The sequence below is a fragment of the Mus caroli genome, chromosome 3 (genome assembly GCF_900094665.2).
Source record: "Mus caroli chromosome 3, CAROLI_EIJ_v1.1, whole genome shotgun sequence".
NCBI lineage: Eukaryota > Metazoa > Chordata > Mammalia > Rodentia > Muridae > Mus > Mus caroli.
Window position 1 is genome coordinate 110600877 of NC_034572.1, and position 15783 is coordinate 110616659.

Genomic DNA, 15783 nt, shown 5'->3' on the forward strand with positions numbered 1-15783 from the left:
ATCCGCCTGCCTCTGCCTCCCGAGTGCTGGGATTAAAGGCGTGCGCCACCACGCCCGGCAGGCTGCGTCTTTTTACAGAAAGGAATCTAGCACCTTTCACATGCCAGGCAAGGGCTCTGAAGCTGAGCTGTGCACCACCTCCAGCCTGTCCATTTTGATCTATTATTTTAGTCCCCTTTTATTCTTAATTAATTAATTATCCTTTGAGACAGGGTCTCCTACATAGTCCTGACTGGCCTGGAACTGAGATGTAGAGTAGGCTCGCATAGATCTCAGAAATCTGCTTCTTACTCCCTGCTCTTTTTTTATTTTTTGGGATAGTGCCTTCCTATGTAGCTGTGTCAGCAGGCCTCAAGCTCACAGAGGCCTCAAGCTCGCTCTCTTGCCTCTGCCTTCTGGGTGCTGGGGTTAAAGTTCTGTACCACCACAGCTAGCTAAGATGTTATATTTTTTTAGCCAACAAATAAACAAATGGTTCTCTAGACTTCATAGATCATTTACCGGTGAGTCAATTATGTTTTAAAAGTGTTAAATGCTATTTGGACAGGAACTCCTTAAACTAATGCACCTGATTTTCAGGGTGACGATGACGCTTACTTGTGCATCCGTGAGGACCAGACAGTAGATATACAGCCTTCCTACTTGACAGGGAGAAGTTATCCTGTGATGGACTCCAGGGTAAGTGGGGACATCCTGAGAACCTATCTGGTTGGTCTACCTTCCTGCTCTGTGGCCACCATTGATGGGCTTGTGTGTGGGAGGCTGCAGCCCTGCAGTTAGCCCAGGCAGGCAAGGGCCCGGAAGCAGCGGTCTGCTCAGAACGATTGCCAAGAAACATTCTGGACTTAGAACGCACAAGACAAAGCTCTCTGCTAGGAACCGATCCATTCTTGCTTGCATCACTTAAATCCCTTTTGTTACATCTTACGAAGAAGTGTTTTATGGCTTATTGACGTGCTCAGAGCATTTGCCCTTTTCCAAAAGTATATAGCATGGGTTTTTAAGAAGAGACTTTCTTTGGGCAGTCATGTCAGCATCAGCTGTGCCAGTGGGAAGCATTTTTTTTTTCCATAGCATAATTAATTGGCAAGCAAATGTGCTATGAAGGAGCCATGCCTCTACCTTAATGTCCCAGTGAATGAAGTTTGACAGAGCAGTGACTTCCCTTTATTATGCCACCATGAGCCTAGGATCATCTGGGATCCCTCCCCAGATGTGCACTTCGCACTGACCTCCGGTGTGTTGCTTGCATGCTCCTCCAACCTTAGAGAAAGGAAGGAAGCGGAACAGGCCAGGGCTTTGAGCATGTCTGATTTTTAGCGAATCTTTGGGAAGGGTTGTGAAGCCCCTTTGTATGTTTGTAGGGGACTCTGGAGGACATGGCCTGGAGGCTGGCGGACGGCGTCATACAGTGTTCATTCAGAAGAAACATCACCCTTCCTGAGGCTAAAAACAGATTTGTGTTGAATGAGAGCTACTACATATTCTTCGCAGAAGGCCCGTCTCACGACGGTGAGCGCTTGGGTTAATTCTTCCTTTGCAAGTTGTTGGGCCCCCTCTTCCTTTCTCTTCGCCTTTGCAGATACCATGACAGTTGCTCATTTTAAGGGGTGCAAGGGGTTTCTCTTTGATTTCATGTCACGTTCCTGCCTTTGGTTCTCTGAACACTACACAGAACGTCAGCCAGTCACAAAGCATTGCTTGTCATTTCAATGGCCCCTGCTTTGTACAATGAATTTGGACCAGAACCGTAAGTGCCTTGTAAGAAGTACATATGTCTTTGGGCTTTGCTGAGTTCCTAGGTACAGTGCCTTTGGATTGTTGCAAGAAATAGCAGCTCTAGGGGGACAATCCATCCAATGTGGATCTGGGCTCCTTAGACATGAGCTTCTGCAGGAAGCAGGGAGGACAAGGCAGAGTAATAGCCCTAGCAGCAGATTCACACTAGAAGGCGGTTGTGTCTGGCTGTTCCGCGGCTGTGTCATTTCCTATCTTGCATCTTCTTAAGAAAGATGGAAGGCATGTGATCCCAGTATACTATAGGAATCAGAATGAGTAGTCTTCGCTTTTTCTTTTGTTATGTTTTGAGACAGCGTCTCACTATATAGCCCTGACTGTCCTGAAACTCTTCTCTAGTCTAGGTTGGCCTTGAACTAATAGAGATTCCCCCCATCTCTGCCTACGGAGGGAGTTGATTAAAGGCCTGCACCACCATGTTCAGCCTCATTTTCATTTTCTTAAACAGTATCTTTGCTATTAGCACCTTTGCCACCTTGTTTATTTTTAACACTCACTGTGACACCACTTTTATGTCCAAGCACTTAATTGATTCTAATGACATTTCCTTCCTGATTTCCAGATAACTGATTAAGTTTGTTTCTTTGTTGCTCCAGGCCACAGCACCCCGTGGGAGGGGGAGGGTAAAAGGTTGAGTTTAACAAGTTACTGTGCATCATTGAGAGAAGCCCAGGTGGGAGCGGGAGGCAGGAACTGAAGCAAAGACGGTGGAGGAACACTGCTTACTGGCTTGTTTCCTCTGCCTTGCTCAGCTTGCTCTAGAGGTGGCACCGCCCACAGTGGGCTGGGCCCTACCACATCAATCATTAATCAAGAAAAAGACCCATAGACATGTCCAAAGGCCAATCATATGGTGGCGGTTCCTGAGCTGAGGTTCCTTCTTTATCGGTCACTTCCGATTGTGTTAAGCTGATAAGAACTAACCAGCACAGTTACATTTTGTTGTCTTAACTAATGCACACATTAAATGATCACTTCGATACTTTGTCTTTACGTTGATTGGTTGAATCTGGATGTTTTGAACTGTCTCCTTTGTTAACCATCTCTAGGAAGACTTGTGCTTTTAGTTTTGGTTTCCTAATTGAAACCAACAGCTTAAAAAAAATAGTGTTGTATCTGTCTTGGCTACTTTCCCTATTTTTATTTTTTCATTTTGTTAGACAGTATAACCTGTATCCTTCATGAATTTTTAAAAATTATATTGGACTATATTAGACATATAGTTATTTCAGTTATTGTTATTTTTTGTGTGCGTGCGTGTGTGTGTGTGTGTGTGTGTGTGTGTGTGTGTGCAGATGTACACATTCCGTGGTGCCCTTGTGGAGGTCAGAGGACAACTTCACTGAGTCAGTTCTCTCCTCCAGTGTATCAGATTTGCACTGTAAGCACCTTTACCTGCTGAGACATCTCACAAGCCCTGTCCTGTTGACGTTACTGTGATATAGTCCATTGCTTGATATCTATCATTTGTTTACAACAAAAGTTTATATATTAAGGTCTTTTTTTGTTGTTTGTTTTTAGAGACAGGGTTTCTCTGTGTAGCCCTGGCTGTCCTGGAACTCACTCTGTAGACCAGGCTGGCTTCAAACTCAGAAATCCGCCTGCCTCTGCCTCCCGAGTGCTGGGATTAAGGGCATGTGCCACCACTGCCTGGCTATATTAAGTTTCTTAACTATTTTTGTACTTGCATAGTTTTCTAAAAACATGTTTGTATGTTCTGTAGTTTGTGCTCTCCTAGTGATGGGCATTAGTTTATATTTTTATTTTAAACAACATAGAAATGTAGCTATAAATATTCTTGTGCATATATTTTTGGAAGAGGCAGACAGATTGTAAGATCTGGAGGAGGTGGATGGTGCCAAGGGACCAGTGTCCTTTAGACATGACAGGGCTGATGCAGACATGAACTCACAGAGACTGTGGCAGCATGCACAGGGCCTGCACAGGTTCAAACCAGACAAAGCCTCAGCAAGGAGACGGGGAGGTGGACATGGAGCCCCTGTTTCTAACCAAGAAGCCATTTGCAACTGACGTCTGCTGGGCAAGGGAGAAGAGGCTTTTTCCAGTGCAGTGGCACTTGGTATGTTAGTTAGATGCCAGGGTTTAACAGTTATCCTACCTGTAGAGGGAATACATACACATATATGCACATACACTTGGAATAATCCTATATTATCCCCATTGAATTTTATGTACAAGAAAGAGTAATAAGAGACAAAAATAAGGCTAGACATGGTGGCAGATGCCTTTAACCCCAGCACTAACAAAGCAGAGGTCGGTGGATTTCTATGAGTTCAGGACCAGCCTGGTCTACAGGTGGGCTACATAGTCAGATGCTATCTCAAAAAAAAAAAATCACAAACAATAACAATAAAAAGAAAAAAAGAAAAAAAAGAAAGGAAAAAAGATAATGTTTTCTCATTTTTTCTTTCTTTTTTTTTTTGATTATGGTTTTGAAGATACTGTAGCCTTGGTTCTCCTAGAACTCACTCTGTAGACCAGGCTGACCTTGATCTGCCTGCGGAGTGCTGGGATTAAAGGTTTGCACCACCACCTGCCTGTTAGACTTTTTTTTTTTTTTTTTTTTATGTATGGGCTTTGCCTGTGTGTGAGCCTGTGCACCACATCTGTGCCTGGTACCCTGAGAGGTTTAGAAGAGGATGTCAGATTTCCTGATCCTCTCTTCACCACCGAGCCAACTCTACAGGCCTGTCCTTATGTCACTGTTATTCAACATTCTGATTTGTCACTCAAACCCAGCCTGATCCCAAATCCCATATCATCACCATGCCTTTTGTAGTTGCCTGCTATTTCCTTCCCAGGCCCAGGATGTGCTAGCATCTCCTAGCATTTTAGGATGCAGGCATGGTTAAAGGCTTGTAGCTTTAAAATACACCTGTCCATGTCTGAGAACCATACCAGGTATTTTTAGTGACTCACCACCGGATATTGTTTTGATACTGTTTAGCCTGCTCATAGCCCACACTGTGTCTCGGCACTGAAACTCTTCCACTCCCAGCCCTTGTTTTGATTCATCTCGCTGTCGGCTAAATTATCTCTTTAATTTTCAGGAAGGCAGCGTGCTCTCATGTATATCACTACGTTGCGTTTACATGTGAGTGCTGGCTATTCCGATTTGTTTATTTTCATTACCGTGAGACGGTTTCTTTCCTCTCTCAGGCCGAATATTTAGGCACTCTCAGCAACCTTTGATAACCTATGAAAAATTCAACGTAACAGGCACTCCAAAGAGCGTAGGAGGGTCCCGCTCCTCACCCCTTTTGAAGGCACATGGTAAGTTAACGGAGCATCGTTACTGTATTTTGTAGAATACTCTAACCAATGAGCAGGCATTGGCTGGATAAGGAGTGGTGGCAGGCGTCACTTAGCAAAACTTCATGACTCTTACAGTTACAGATGAACATTTTCAGGTAGGTCGCCTGTGTGAATGTTCGCAAGTTTTTATTTCCCCTTTTTATTAAAAGGGGAAAGGAAATTTAGTTCAGTGGTATTAAACCAACAGTGGGAAATTTAAATTCATCCATCTCTAGTTTAAAGCATTGCTCTAGTTATTCTTAGCACCGGCTAGGGTTGTGTGTTAGCGGATTAATTTGACATTTATAAATTCTTCATTTTTGATTTTTTTTATTAATAAACGCCAATTACAAAGTGGCCTGTGGTTTCCGTTGTTCCGTTGTAACGGTAGTTCAGATGACAGATGTGGTCTCATTCTTGGAGCCTGATGACATGTCAGTATTTGGGCCTAGGATTTAGTCATTGCCGTTATTAGGTTATTGGCATTGGGGTGGGGAGTGTCGCCAAGCTGGGAGAGTAGCTGCTTGGACAAAAGGCTCTCATATTCTCTGGGTCTACCCACTTGCAAAATGCCCTGGCTTATTGTTGAAAAGGCAGGATTTAAAAGTAGGTAAAAACATTAACCTCTTGGGGATTTTTTTTTTTTTTACCATTTCTCTTTACATTCTCCATTCATCTCCATGGTGGTGGCTTCCCATGGTTTCGTCACAGCTCACCTTGAAAGCCACTTCCCTGTCTTCTGCTCCTGCTGTTCCTCCTTCCCTTCCAAATGGGAGTAGGGATAAAGACCCATTAGACTGTGGCAAAGACAGTTTGACTAATACGTGTAAAGCACTCGGGGTGCCTGGTACCTGCTAGGGACTGTGCCCTGGCTGGTTGGTAGTATAATAAGACCTATGCTATATAGTGGATTTTTAAGATGGGGGCATGGGATCATATGTCTATCACTTTAATGTCCTTTGCTGGCTGTTCATATTTTCGGATCGCTGCCTTGACCACGGATGTGCAGCATCCACTGTGTCACGGGCACCACTGCATCTCTCCCTCCTGCAGGTGCCTTAATGTTTGTGGCATGGATGACCATGGTCAGCATTGGAGTCCTGGTTGCCCGGTTCTTCAGATCTGTTTGGTCGAAAGCTTTCTTCCTCAGGGAAGCAGCTTGGTTTCAGGTAGGTGGCCGAAAGGCTGGAAGCAATCTCCATCTTATTCAGTCATCGCAACGTGAAGTTTTGGAGCTTTTGATTTTTATATTACGTATCTGCTGTGTGTGTGTCTATGCATGTGTGCCTGTGTGCCTTGAGTGTGCACATAACATTTCTGTGTGTGTGTGTGCCTGCCTGCATGTCGTGCGTGTGCACATAGTGTTTGTGTGGAAGTCAGAGGACAATTTTTGGGAGTTTTCCTCTACCACATGGTTTTTAGGGTCAAACTCAGGTCACCGTGCTTCCCAGCAAACCCGTTTAGCCACTAAGTCATATTGCTGGCCCACGTGCGTTTGTCTTTTTCTTTTCCCAATTACAGCTATTGTAGGTCTTAGACCCTCTCTCCCCTTAGCCTCCTAACCAACTGACAGCTGATGCAGGATAACTTACGAGAGTGTGGCTTTCGAGGAGTGGGCTGAATCGGGGAACATGTCAGGGCCAAATGATCAATCCTTCCTTATTCCGAGGTTTGTAGTGTGAGATGCTGGGAAAGATGCAGCCGGTGCACTAAGTGATTTTGTGTCAAGGGGGGGCTGGAAAACAGAAGAAAAACCATGGTGGTGCTCTCTGCATGTCTGTCCTCTGCTCGGTGTGCCTGTGAGAACTGGACTCTCCCCATTTAACAGTCAAGATCAGCTGATCATGTGTGGGGGTGGAAACTGGAAGAACTCTTTTCCACTGAGCCTTCCCGTGGATGGGAGGACGGGGTCCAATGGAACACAGTGAGGCTCAACAAGAACCTTTCACAAGGTTCAGTCTTATCTTCATGGGCTGCAGATTATGGGTATTTGTATATGTTCTGAGCCATCAGTGAGTATGTGCCATGAGAGTGCAGATGCCTGGGTCTAGGGAAACTGGAGGACTTGTAGCTTTTGAGGTTCCTCTTATCTTACTTCATTTCTCTTCTTGGTTATCAGAATAAATACACATAATTTTATTATTTTTTCATATGGATGTTTTGCTTGCATATAAGTCTGCATCACGTGTGTGTGTATATGTGTGTGTGTGTGAAGAGGCCAGAAGGGGGCATCAGATCCCTTAGAACTGGGTTTTAGACAGTTGTGAGCCATTATGTGGGTGCTGGGAATTGAACCTGGGTCCTCTGCAAGAACAGCCAGTACTTGTAAGCATGAAGTCATCGCTCTGTCCCCTTATTCTCTTTTTTGCTATGTGTCCTGCATCTGTCTGTGCCTGCCTGTGAGCTCTCTCATGGTTCCTTCTCACTTGTTCCTTCTCCCTCCTCTTCTGGTCTGCTCCAAAGATTTTGCAGCTGGAAGACCACGTCACTCCAGCTTTACTTTTAAAATTATTTGTTTATTTGCGTGTGTTATGTGTGTATGTGGGTGCAAGTGTGCACACATGGTCGTGATGTGTGTGTGTGTGTGTGTCGTGCCGTAGTGAGCTTGGGGAGGTCCGAGGACACTTTTGTGGAATTGATGCTCTCATTAAAAAGCAAGTGGGTTTTGCATGTGAGATAGCCTTTCTGCTGCTGCGAGGATACAGACCCTACTAGGAATGGAATCTACATCATCAGGCTTGCGAAGCCATCTTTTCCTTCTTATCTTCTTCTTCTTCTTCTTCTTCTTCTTCTTCTTCTTCTTCTTCTTCTTCTTCTTCTTCTTCTTCTTCTTCTATTTTTTAAAAGATTTATTATTTGTTTATTTATTTTTATGTATACAAGTATACTGTAGCTGTACTGATGGTTGTGAGCCATCATGTGGTTGCTGGGATTTGAACTCAGGACCTTCAGAAGAGCAGTCAGTGCTCTTAACTGCTGAGCCATATCTCCATGATAGATATAGTGACATTCACACATTCACAGAAACTTAAAGAGTTACTCTCTACTATCCTATATACCATATAGGGTAACTTTTTCCTAGAATGATTTTTGACTCACACCAGTTGTCCAATACATAACGGTGCCCATTTTCACTCCTAATACCCTCCTGATTTTCCACAAAGAATTATATGTTCCAATATAGTTTTCATTTATTTTCTTTGACTATACCACAAGCCTTGCAGGATACAGTGTCTTTGGTTTCTGTCCCTCTGCACACGGCACAGCACAGTACTCTGCATGGTGACAGAGTTAAATACCTGCCTTTGGAAGGAAGAAACGGTCTCAGCACGTATGTGAGATATGCGTTCCTGCCTCTGTGAGTAGGCAAAGCCTTAGTGAGTGCTTTTGAACAATGAGGTGGCAGCTTGGAGTTTTCTTTGGCTTAACAGATTATAACATTTTATCTTGACTCTTTTGATGTAAGTTGAATGTGTCCTGTCAGTGACTCTCCCACGGTTGCCCTGCTGTGACAGCGGCCGTCTTTGCACCATCTTCTTACCTGCCCGTTCCTCCTGCAGGTGCATCGGATGCTCATGGTAGCTACCTCCTTGCTCACCTGCGTTGCTTTTGTTTTGCCGTTTGTGTACCGCGGAGGCTGGAGTTGGGTAAGTATGCCTTCAATGGATGTTTCCCTGTCAATCTGCTTTGATGTCAAAGCAATTGCTGTTTTACCCTCAGAGGTGGATAATGAGACATTTCTGTTTGCATCCTTCCTTTTCTCCCTGTTTTTGAGTTATGTGATGACTTCGCCTGGTTGGGGATCGGGATGTGGTGTGTGTGTGTGTGTGTGTATGTGTGGTGTGTGTGTGTATGTGTGTGTGTATGTGTATGTGTGGTGTGTATGTGTATGTGAGGGAGGCTATGAATAACAGATTACGTGGTACTGAAATGTAGTTTTAGGCTGCGTCACATTTTACGCATTTCGTTAGTATATTTTTCTTATAGAATGTTGAATATATGTTGAAAAGTATGATGTCTAAGATGTTGTTGTTGTTGTTTTAGTGGTGTGTATCTGTATGTGTGTGGATCTGTGTAACTCATGCAAGCATATGGTGTGAGCTGCCTGATGTGGGTGCTGGGAACTGGACCGGGGACCTCTGGGAGAGCAGTAAACACTTTTAACTGCTGTGCCATCTCTCCAGCCCAAGTGTGATGCCTAAGAAACATGATCAGTTAAATCTCTTAGGATGATGATTAAGCTAATAGACATTGCATCTCTACTATATGACCAGTTGTGCTAAGTGCCTTATATATACTATTATTAATAAACTCGTTATACTCCACTTCCCCCTCCTTCCCATTCTTTCCTTTGTCTCTTCCCATGTCTCCTCCCTCTAATGCTACAAGTTTTCTTTCACCGCGCAAATTCATAGTCTCTTTTTTTATGATTATTATTCTCTCCTCCTTCTCTCTCCCCCAACACCACACCATACACACCACGCACACACACACACACAAACACACCACGCACACACATACACACAAACACACCACACACACACACACACATATATACCACACACACACAACCACACATACACACACACACCACATGCACCACACACACACATACATACACACACACCACACATACACACACACACACACACACATACACACACACCACACACACACATACACACACACATACATACACAACACATATACATATACGTATACGTATACGTATACATATACACACACACATACACACATATACACACCACACATACACACACATACACACACATACACACACACCACACATACACATACACACACACACACACACACACACACACACCCCACATGTACCACACACACACACACACACACTATACACCACAGACAAAAATAAGCATCTCCTGCTGTGTCCTTTAGTATTGCTTGTGCGTGTGTGACTTTAGGGCTGACACTTTATATGGGATAACCAGTTGGGGACTCATCCCCGGGAGATGCTAATTCTCCCTCTCTCTGCAGTCATATTTGTCTGTAGTTTTTGCCTAGGGATGGGACTTCATGACATTTCCTGTGTTAGCATGCCTATTGGTGGTGGTGGTCAAGTCTTTGGGAGGCAGCCATATTACCGAGGCATTTGTGGCACAGTTTCTGTGCCATTTCTAGAACACATGATCTCACAGCAGACTTCCTGTCCCTCTGGCTCTTACTAACATGCCATACCCTTATCTGCAATGTATGTGGTTTTACATTTGGTTTAAATTGACAGGGAAGACTGTGACTATTTTAGTGATGCCCTTTGTTTAGCGCGCAGGCTACCACCCGTACCTCGGTTGTACAGTGATGACCTTAGCTGTCCTTCAGCCTCTGCTGGCAACCTTCAGACCACCTTTACACGACCCAAGGTATGGCCGGCTCATGCATGTAAACACCCTTACTGTGGGTCATTAGATAGGCACTGCTTCTTTTGCAACGTAGAGATACTTGGCATTTTGTAGGATGTAGTGATTGACTGTATTTACATTTATGGACTTTAAAATGGGTTTCAGATATCCAGTTCCCCGACAATAGGAGACTTGCATGCTTCTTGCTCTCTTGGGGATCAGTTATTATTCCATCGCATTAAAGACTACTGCCCGGCTCTTTATTTTGGTAGGAGGCAAGTGTTTAACTGGACTCACTGGAGTGTGGGGACAGCCGCTAGAATAATAGCAGGTAAGACACTTCAGTGCCACTTACTCATATATAATTGCTGGCTGTTTACATGGCAAGTTGTAATTTGGCTTAAATGATTTTAGATGCATTAGTAATTGGGGTAATTGGCTGTTGAGGAGAAAATCAGCCTGAAACATTGAAATCCAGAAAGTAATTTCTACAAGTAACTATTTAAGTCATTATTTAAGCTTAAAGTTTAAAAAAAGAAAATGACTTTCTAACTGCTCCAGCCCCCCACCCCCTCCTTCCCATTTTCTCACATTTGCCTTTGCAAACAAATTAGGTTCTGATAAGGACCAAATGCTCACACGGGGCAAGCACAGGTCCCTTGGGTTGAGACCAATGAAATGAGCTGCGTACAAGCTCTCAATCTCAGGCCATTCCCTACTGTTTGTTCTTGCAGGATTGGTGGTTCCAGAGACTGCATCCCCACGCCTCTTTATAGTTTTTATTTTGAGACAGGGTCTCACCAGTTTGTCAGGTCTAGCCTTGACCTTACTCTGTAGCTCACACAGTCCTTGAACTTGTGGTCCTCCTGCTTCAGCTTCCCAAACAGCTGGGTATAGAAGCCCGCGCCAGCCACATCTTGTACTCGATCCCTGGGGAGGCACCCGTCACCTGTACATTTCTGTGGCTTGTAGGACGACCCGGGGGGCCAGTGGTGAGGTCAGCACCCGGTTTTTTTCATTCCTCCCTTTTTGTTATTGCACTCACATTTCTGGAAAGGCTAGTTAGGTACCGTTGTTATTGGTACTGGGTATCGGACCCAGTGCTTTGCGCTGGCTGACTAGTGCTCGACCCCTGAACTACAATCCTTAGCTTGTGCGAACTTTCTTAGCAACTGATAGAACACAATGTTCTCTTTTGTCTTCTGAAGTCTTACAATAAAGACCAAATAATCTTAGCCCTAAAGATTTATTTTTTCATAAATGTTTAACGTATATCGTAAATTAAACATTAAATATATTAAACATTATAGATTAAAGATATATTAAACATAATATATACATGTATATGTATAGGTATATGTATATACACATTTATATACATGAATGTATACATATATACTTATATATACCTATATATTACACACATATAGTCCATATTAAACATATATATTAAACATTAAATATATATTTTTATATGTAAATTTACACATAAATATATATATATATATATATATATATATATATATATATATACATATGCCTCCCACTGCCTGGCTATTTAAGGTATTTTAATTGATGTAATTACACAATTATTACTTTTACTGGGCACTAAGTTTGTATTTTTTCTTTCTACACAGTGGCAGCAATGTTCCTAGGAATGGATTTGCCAGGACTGAATCTTCCCAGTCCACAGAAGACCTACGCAATGATGGGGTTTGTGGTCTGGCACATCGGGACTGAGGTCATTCTGGAGATACATGCTTACCGGCTCTCTAGAAAAGGTAGCCTGCTTGGGAAGTACTGCTGGGAGGCTGGAGAGGTGGTGTGGGTGGTACAAGCACAACGATCTGAGTTTGAATCTCCAGCATCCACATAATGAGCCAGGCATAGCCATACGTGTCAGTAACCTGTGCTGTGTGGGAAGGGATTCAGGAAGGTTGCTGGGATCTTCTGGCTGCCAGCCCGGCTTGAAGTTCAGTGAGAGTCCATGACTGAAGGAAATAATAAGACAGAGTCCCTATGTGTGCTTGTGAGCTTGCACATGGCACAAGGGCAAACACACGCATTACACACCCACATGTGCATATGCACACACATGCCCCCAAGGTTCAGAAAGTTTGCAACATTTAGTAGCTTGAAATGGCCAAATCTATATCCTACAAGATTGGGGAGTGACAGGCCTCAGGTTTAATCTTGTTTTTGTGACAAGTTTATTTGCATGTCACCTTTCTTATAACCACACATTGTTCTTGACAGTTGAAATACTGGACAACGATAGGATCCAGATCCTTCAGTCACTAACTGTTGCAGAAGCAGAGGTGAGATTCTCTTCTCTTGTTTATTGACACAGACATTAATGACGGTGCTTTTGACTAAATCTCAGTTTTTATTTCAGGGTCATGTTTTTAAGAAGGTGGTGTTGGCCGTTTACATATGTGGGAATGTGACTTTTCTCTCGATATTCTTATCTGCAATCAACCACGTATGAGCACAAAAAGACTTTTATTTTTTATTTTTTGTGGGCCTGGGTCATGATGATCATTAAAATGAGGAGAGACCTGAAGCTTGTACCGACCACCTGCAGCACACACTAAGTCAGAATTCCCATGGGCATCGCTATCGAGGAATGCTGAAGTCTGGGTTTCCTAGCTCACATTCAAGTGGGCTAAGTAACCTGGGCCTTTATGTGTAATTCTGCATCCTGAAGGGAACATTGTACCTGAGATGACATGACTCTCAGCATCTCATGCCAGATTTAAAACTGTAAACTGGAATGGGTAGCAGATGAAGACAATTATCTCAGGCAATTATCTCAGGGAAAAAAAAGAAAAAGAAAAAAAAAAAAAGAAAGAAAAGAAAAAAGAAAAAAAAATGGAGATTGTGTCTTTGGGAATGAGACAGGTTTGGTGTAGCCCAGGCTGACCTCTAACCAGCTGTATAACCAAAGATAACCCTGAACCTCTGATCTGCCTGCCTCTGTTTCCTGGGTGGCTTACAGGTGTGCATCACTATATCTGGTTTTAAGGGAACTGTAATTTTCATGACGATGCTGCTATGGTACTTTAAAGACTACATTTATGCACACACACACACACACACACACACACACACACACACACACACCCCAAACAAATAAAACCTACAAGAAAAAAACTAAACATGTTTTCCGACCACCAGTTAGGAGATTTTCTCTCTCCTTTGTGTTCAGTATTTCTGTCTAAAGGTAGCTGTTGATTTATTCAGTGGGCATTTCGTTAACATGTAGTTATATTATGGATACTATATTTCCTTTAGCAGTTAAATGCAGGTAGGTGCTCCTGATTAGAGATCTCATTTATTTTTCCTTTGTGGAGCTGAAACGACATCTTATGTCCTGTTTCAGCTGTGAGATCAGTCCTTAGAGGAGCTAGAACAAAGCTGCGAATCTCTTAGTTGTTAAACCCTCACCCTTGTGAACGGATCCAGCAAGTGTTCTTGTCTCTTGAAGATAGACTAACATGGATGGGTTCCTTTGGAAGGCATCCCTGGTGCTCTAGTGACAGCACAGGCTGTGTGTTTCCTCCTACTGTCATTTTCTATCTCTGCTGTGAGGACTTACAGCCAGTGGGTGGCGCTGTAATACCGGAGGACTCATTTGTTCTGTTGCCACTAAGTGTTTTTATTATGGGACTATTTCCTTACACCTACGCTCTGGATTCTCTCTCTCTCTCTCTCTCTCTCTCTCTCTCTCTCTCTCTCTCTCTCTCGGGGTAATAGGTGCTAGAAACTTTCTGACTTAACTTTTGTTTTCTTTGATTATTTATAATGACTGTTTGATATTTTCTTTTATATTTTTCTGACCCTGCTGCAAATGAAGATAATTTTCTTAGGCAAAGGAAACAAGTAAAATAATTGGGAGAACATATTTTACTTTTCAGATACTCTTTCAGCTGATGATATCATTTCTGCTTGGCCCCAGAACCCTATCTTCATCTCTGAGTAATGACCCCACCTCCATGCTTTTGTTTCTAACCAATAAAGTGAAAACGTTCTGATTTTCTCTACATAGATCTTAGCTAAAAATAGCATAGGGTTCAGGTAGGAATTTCCTATGCTCATGGTCAATGAATGGCACATTACGGTTTATACTATCCCTTGAGAACGTCTTTATTTCAAAAGAAAAAGGCCTGGAGTTGTGGCTCAGTGTCGCCGTGCTTGAGCAGAGTGTGTGAAGCCATGCCTCCATCCTCGCACTGACACAGCAACAATATAAATCTATATGAAAAAAATTTCTTTCAGTTTTCCATTGTAAGCCACTAAAGGCTAAAACATATGTCTTAATCAGTCCTGTTCAATAACAGACAAGGAAAAATTCTTTTCAGGAAAGGGTTTCCACCTTTTTTGCTAAGGTTTGCTTAGGTTCAGTTTGCAGATAGGTGAACTTGCTGGACTTCTGATGCCAAGGGCAATATAATGCATTTTTTAAAAGAAAACTTTTTTTTATTAGTCCTTTAAGATGGAGGTGCACGCTCTCAGAGGTGAAGGGGAGATGGGATGGGAGGAGAAAACCTGTGAGGAGAGGCTGGGGAGGGGGGCAGCATTTGGGATGTAAATACATAAATTAAATTGAAGAAAAAGAATTTTACAAATGGACAGCTGGGTGTGGATCCCAGATCTTGGGAGGCAGAGGTAGGAGGATCTCTGTGTGTTCAAGGCCAATCTGGTCTATAAGAGAGTTTCAGGACAGCCAGGGCTGTTACACAGAGAAGCCCTGTCTTGGAAAAAGACAACCAAAAAGAGAAAAAAAAAAGTTTCATATAATGTATTTTGATCATATTCACCTCAGTTTCTCCCACATCTCCCCTAACTTCCCTAATCCCAAACTGTATGCCATATTATTATTATTTTTTTAAACAATTTATGGGGCTGGTGAGATGGCTCAGTGGGTAAGAGCACCCGACTGCTCTTCCGAAGGTTCAGAGTTCAAATCCCAGCAACCACATGGTGGCTCACAACCATCCGTAACGAGATCTGGCGCCCTCTTCTGGAGTGTCTGAAGACAGCTACAGTGTACTTACATATAATAAATAAATAAATCTTTAAAAACAAAAAACAACAACAACAACAACAACAACAAAAAAAACAAAAAAAACCCTATGCTGTCTACACTCTCTGGGTTTCCGGCTGTCCTCCAAGGAGCAAGGTCAATTTTTTCCAAGCCACACCCCCCAAAGAAAATGGACTCACTCCCATGAGAAGCCATCAACTGCCCATAGGTCCTCAGGTAGGGGTGGGGTTAGAGACCCGT

General features: G+C 43.1%; 1 protein-coding gene across 3 annotated transcripts in view; it reads left to right on the plus strand.

Moving 5' to 3' along the window:
* The window catches only part of Frrs1 (ferric chelate reductase 1), a 44378-nt gene extending 29757 nt beyond the window's left edge, over positions 1–14621 (plus strand). For 2 of the 3 annotated variants that reach the window (XM_021158834.2, XM_021158835.2), the window contains exons 8-17: positions 580–678; positions 1365–1512; positions 4978–5091; positions 6166–6281; positions 8673–8759; positions 10420–10517; positions 10769–10827; positions 12134–12277; positions 12753–12814; positions 12892–14621. In XM_021158834.2, coding sequence (XP_021014493.1) covers positions 580–678; positions 1365–1512; positions 4978–5091; positions 6166–6281; positions 8673–8759; positions 10420–10517; positions 10769–10827; positions 12134–12277; positions 12753–12814; positions 12892–12984 — 1020 coding nt within the window. In that variant the 3' untranslated portion in view covers positions 12985–14621. The remainder of the gene's footprint in view (positions 1–579; positions 679–1364; positions 1513–4977; positions 5092–6165; positions 6282–8672; positions 8760–10419; positions 10518–10768; positions 10828–12133; positions 12278–12752; positions 12815–12891) is intronic. The other variant, XM_029475395.1, reaches the window with a different exon arrangement.
* Positions 14622–15783: the final 1162 nt, after the last annotated feature.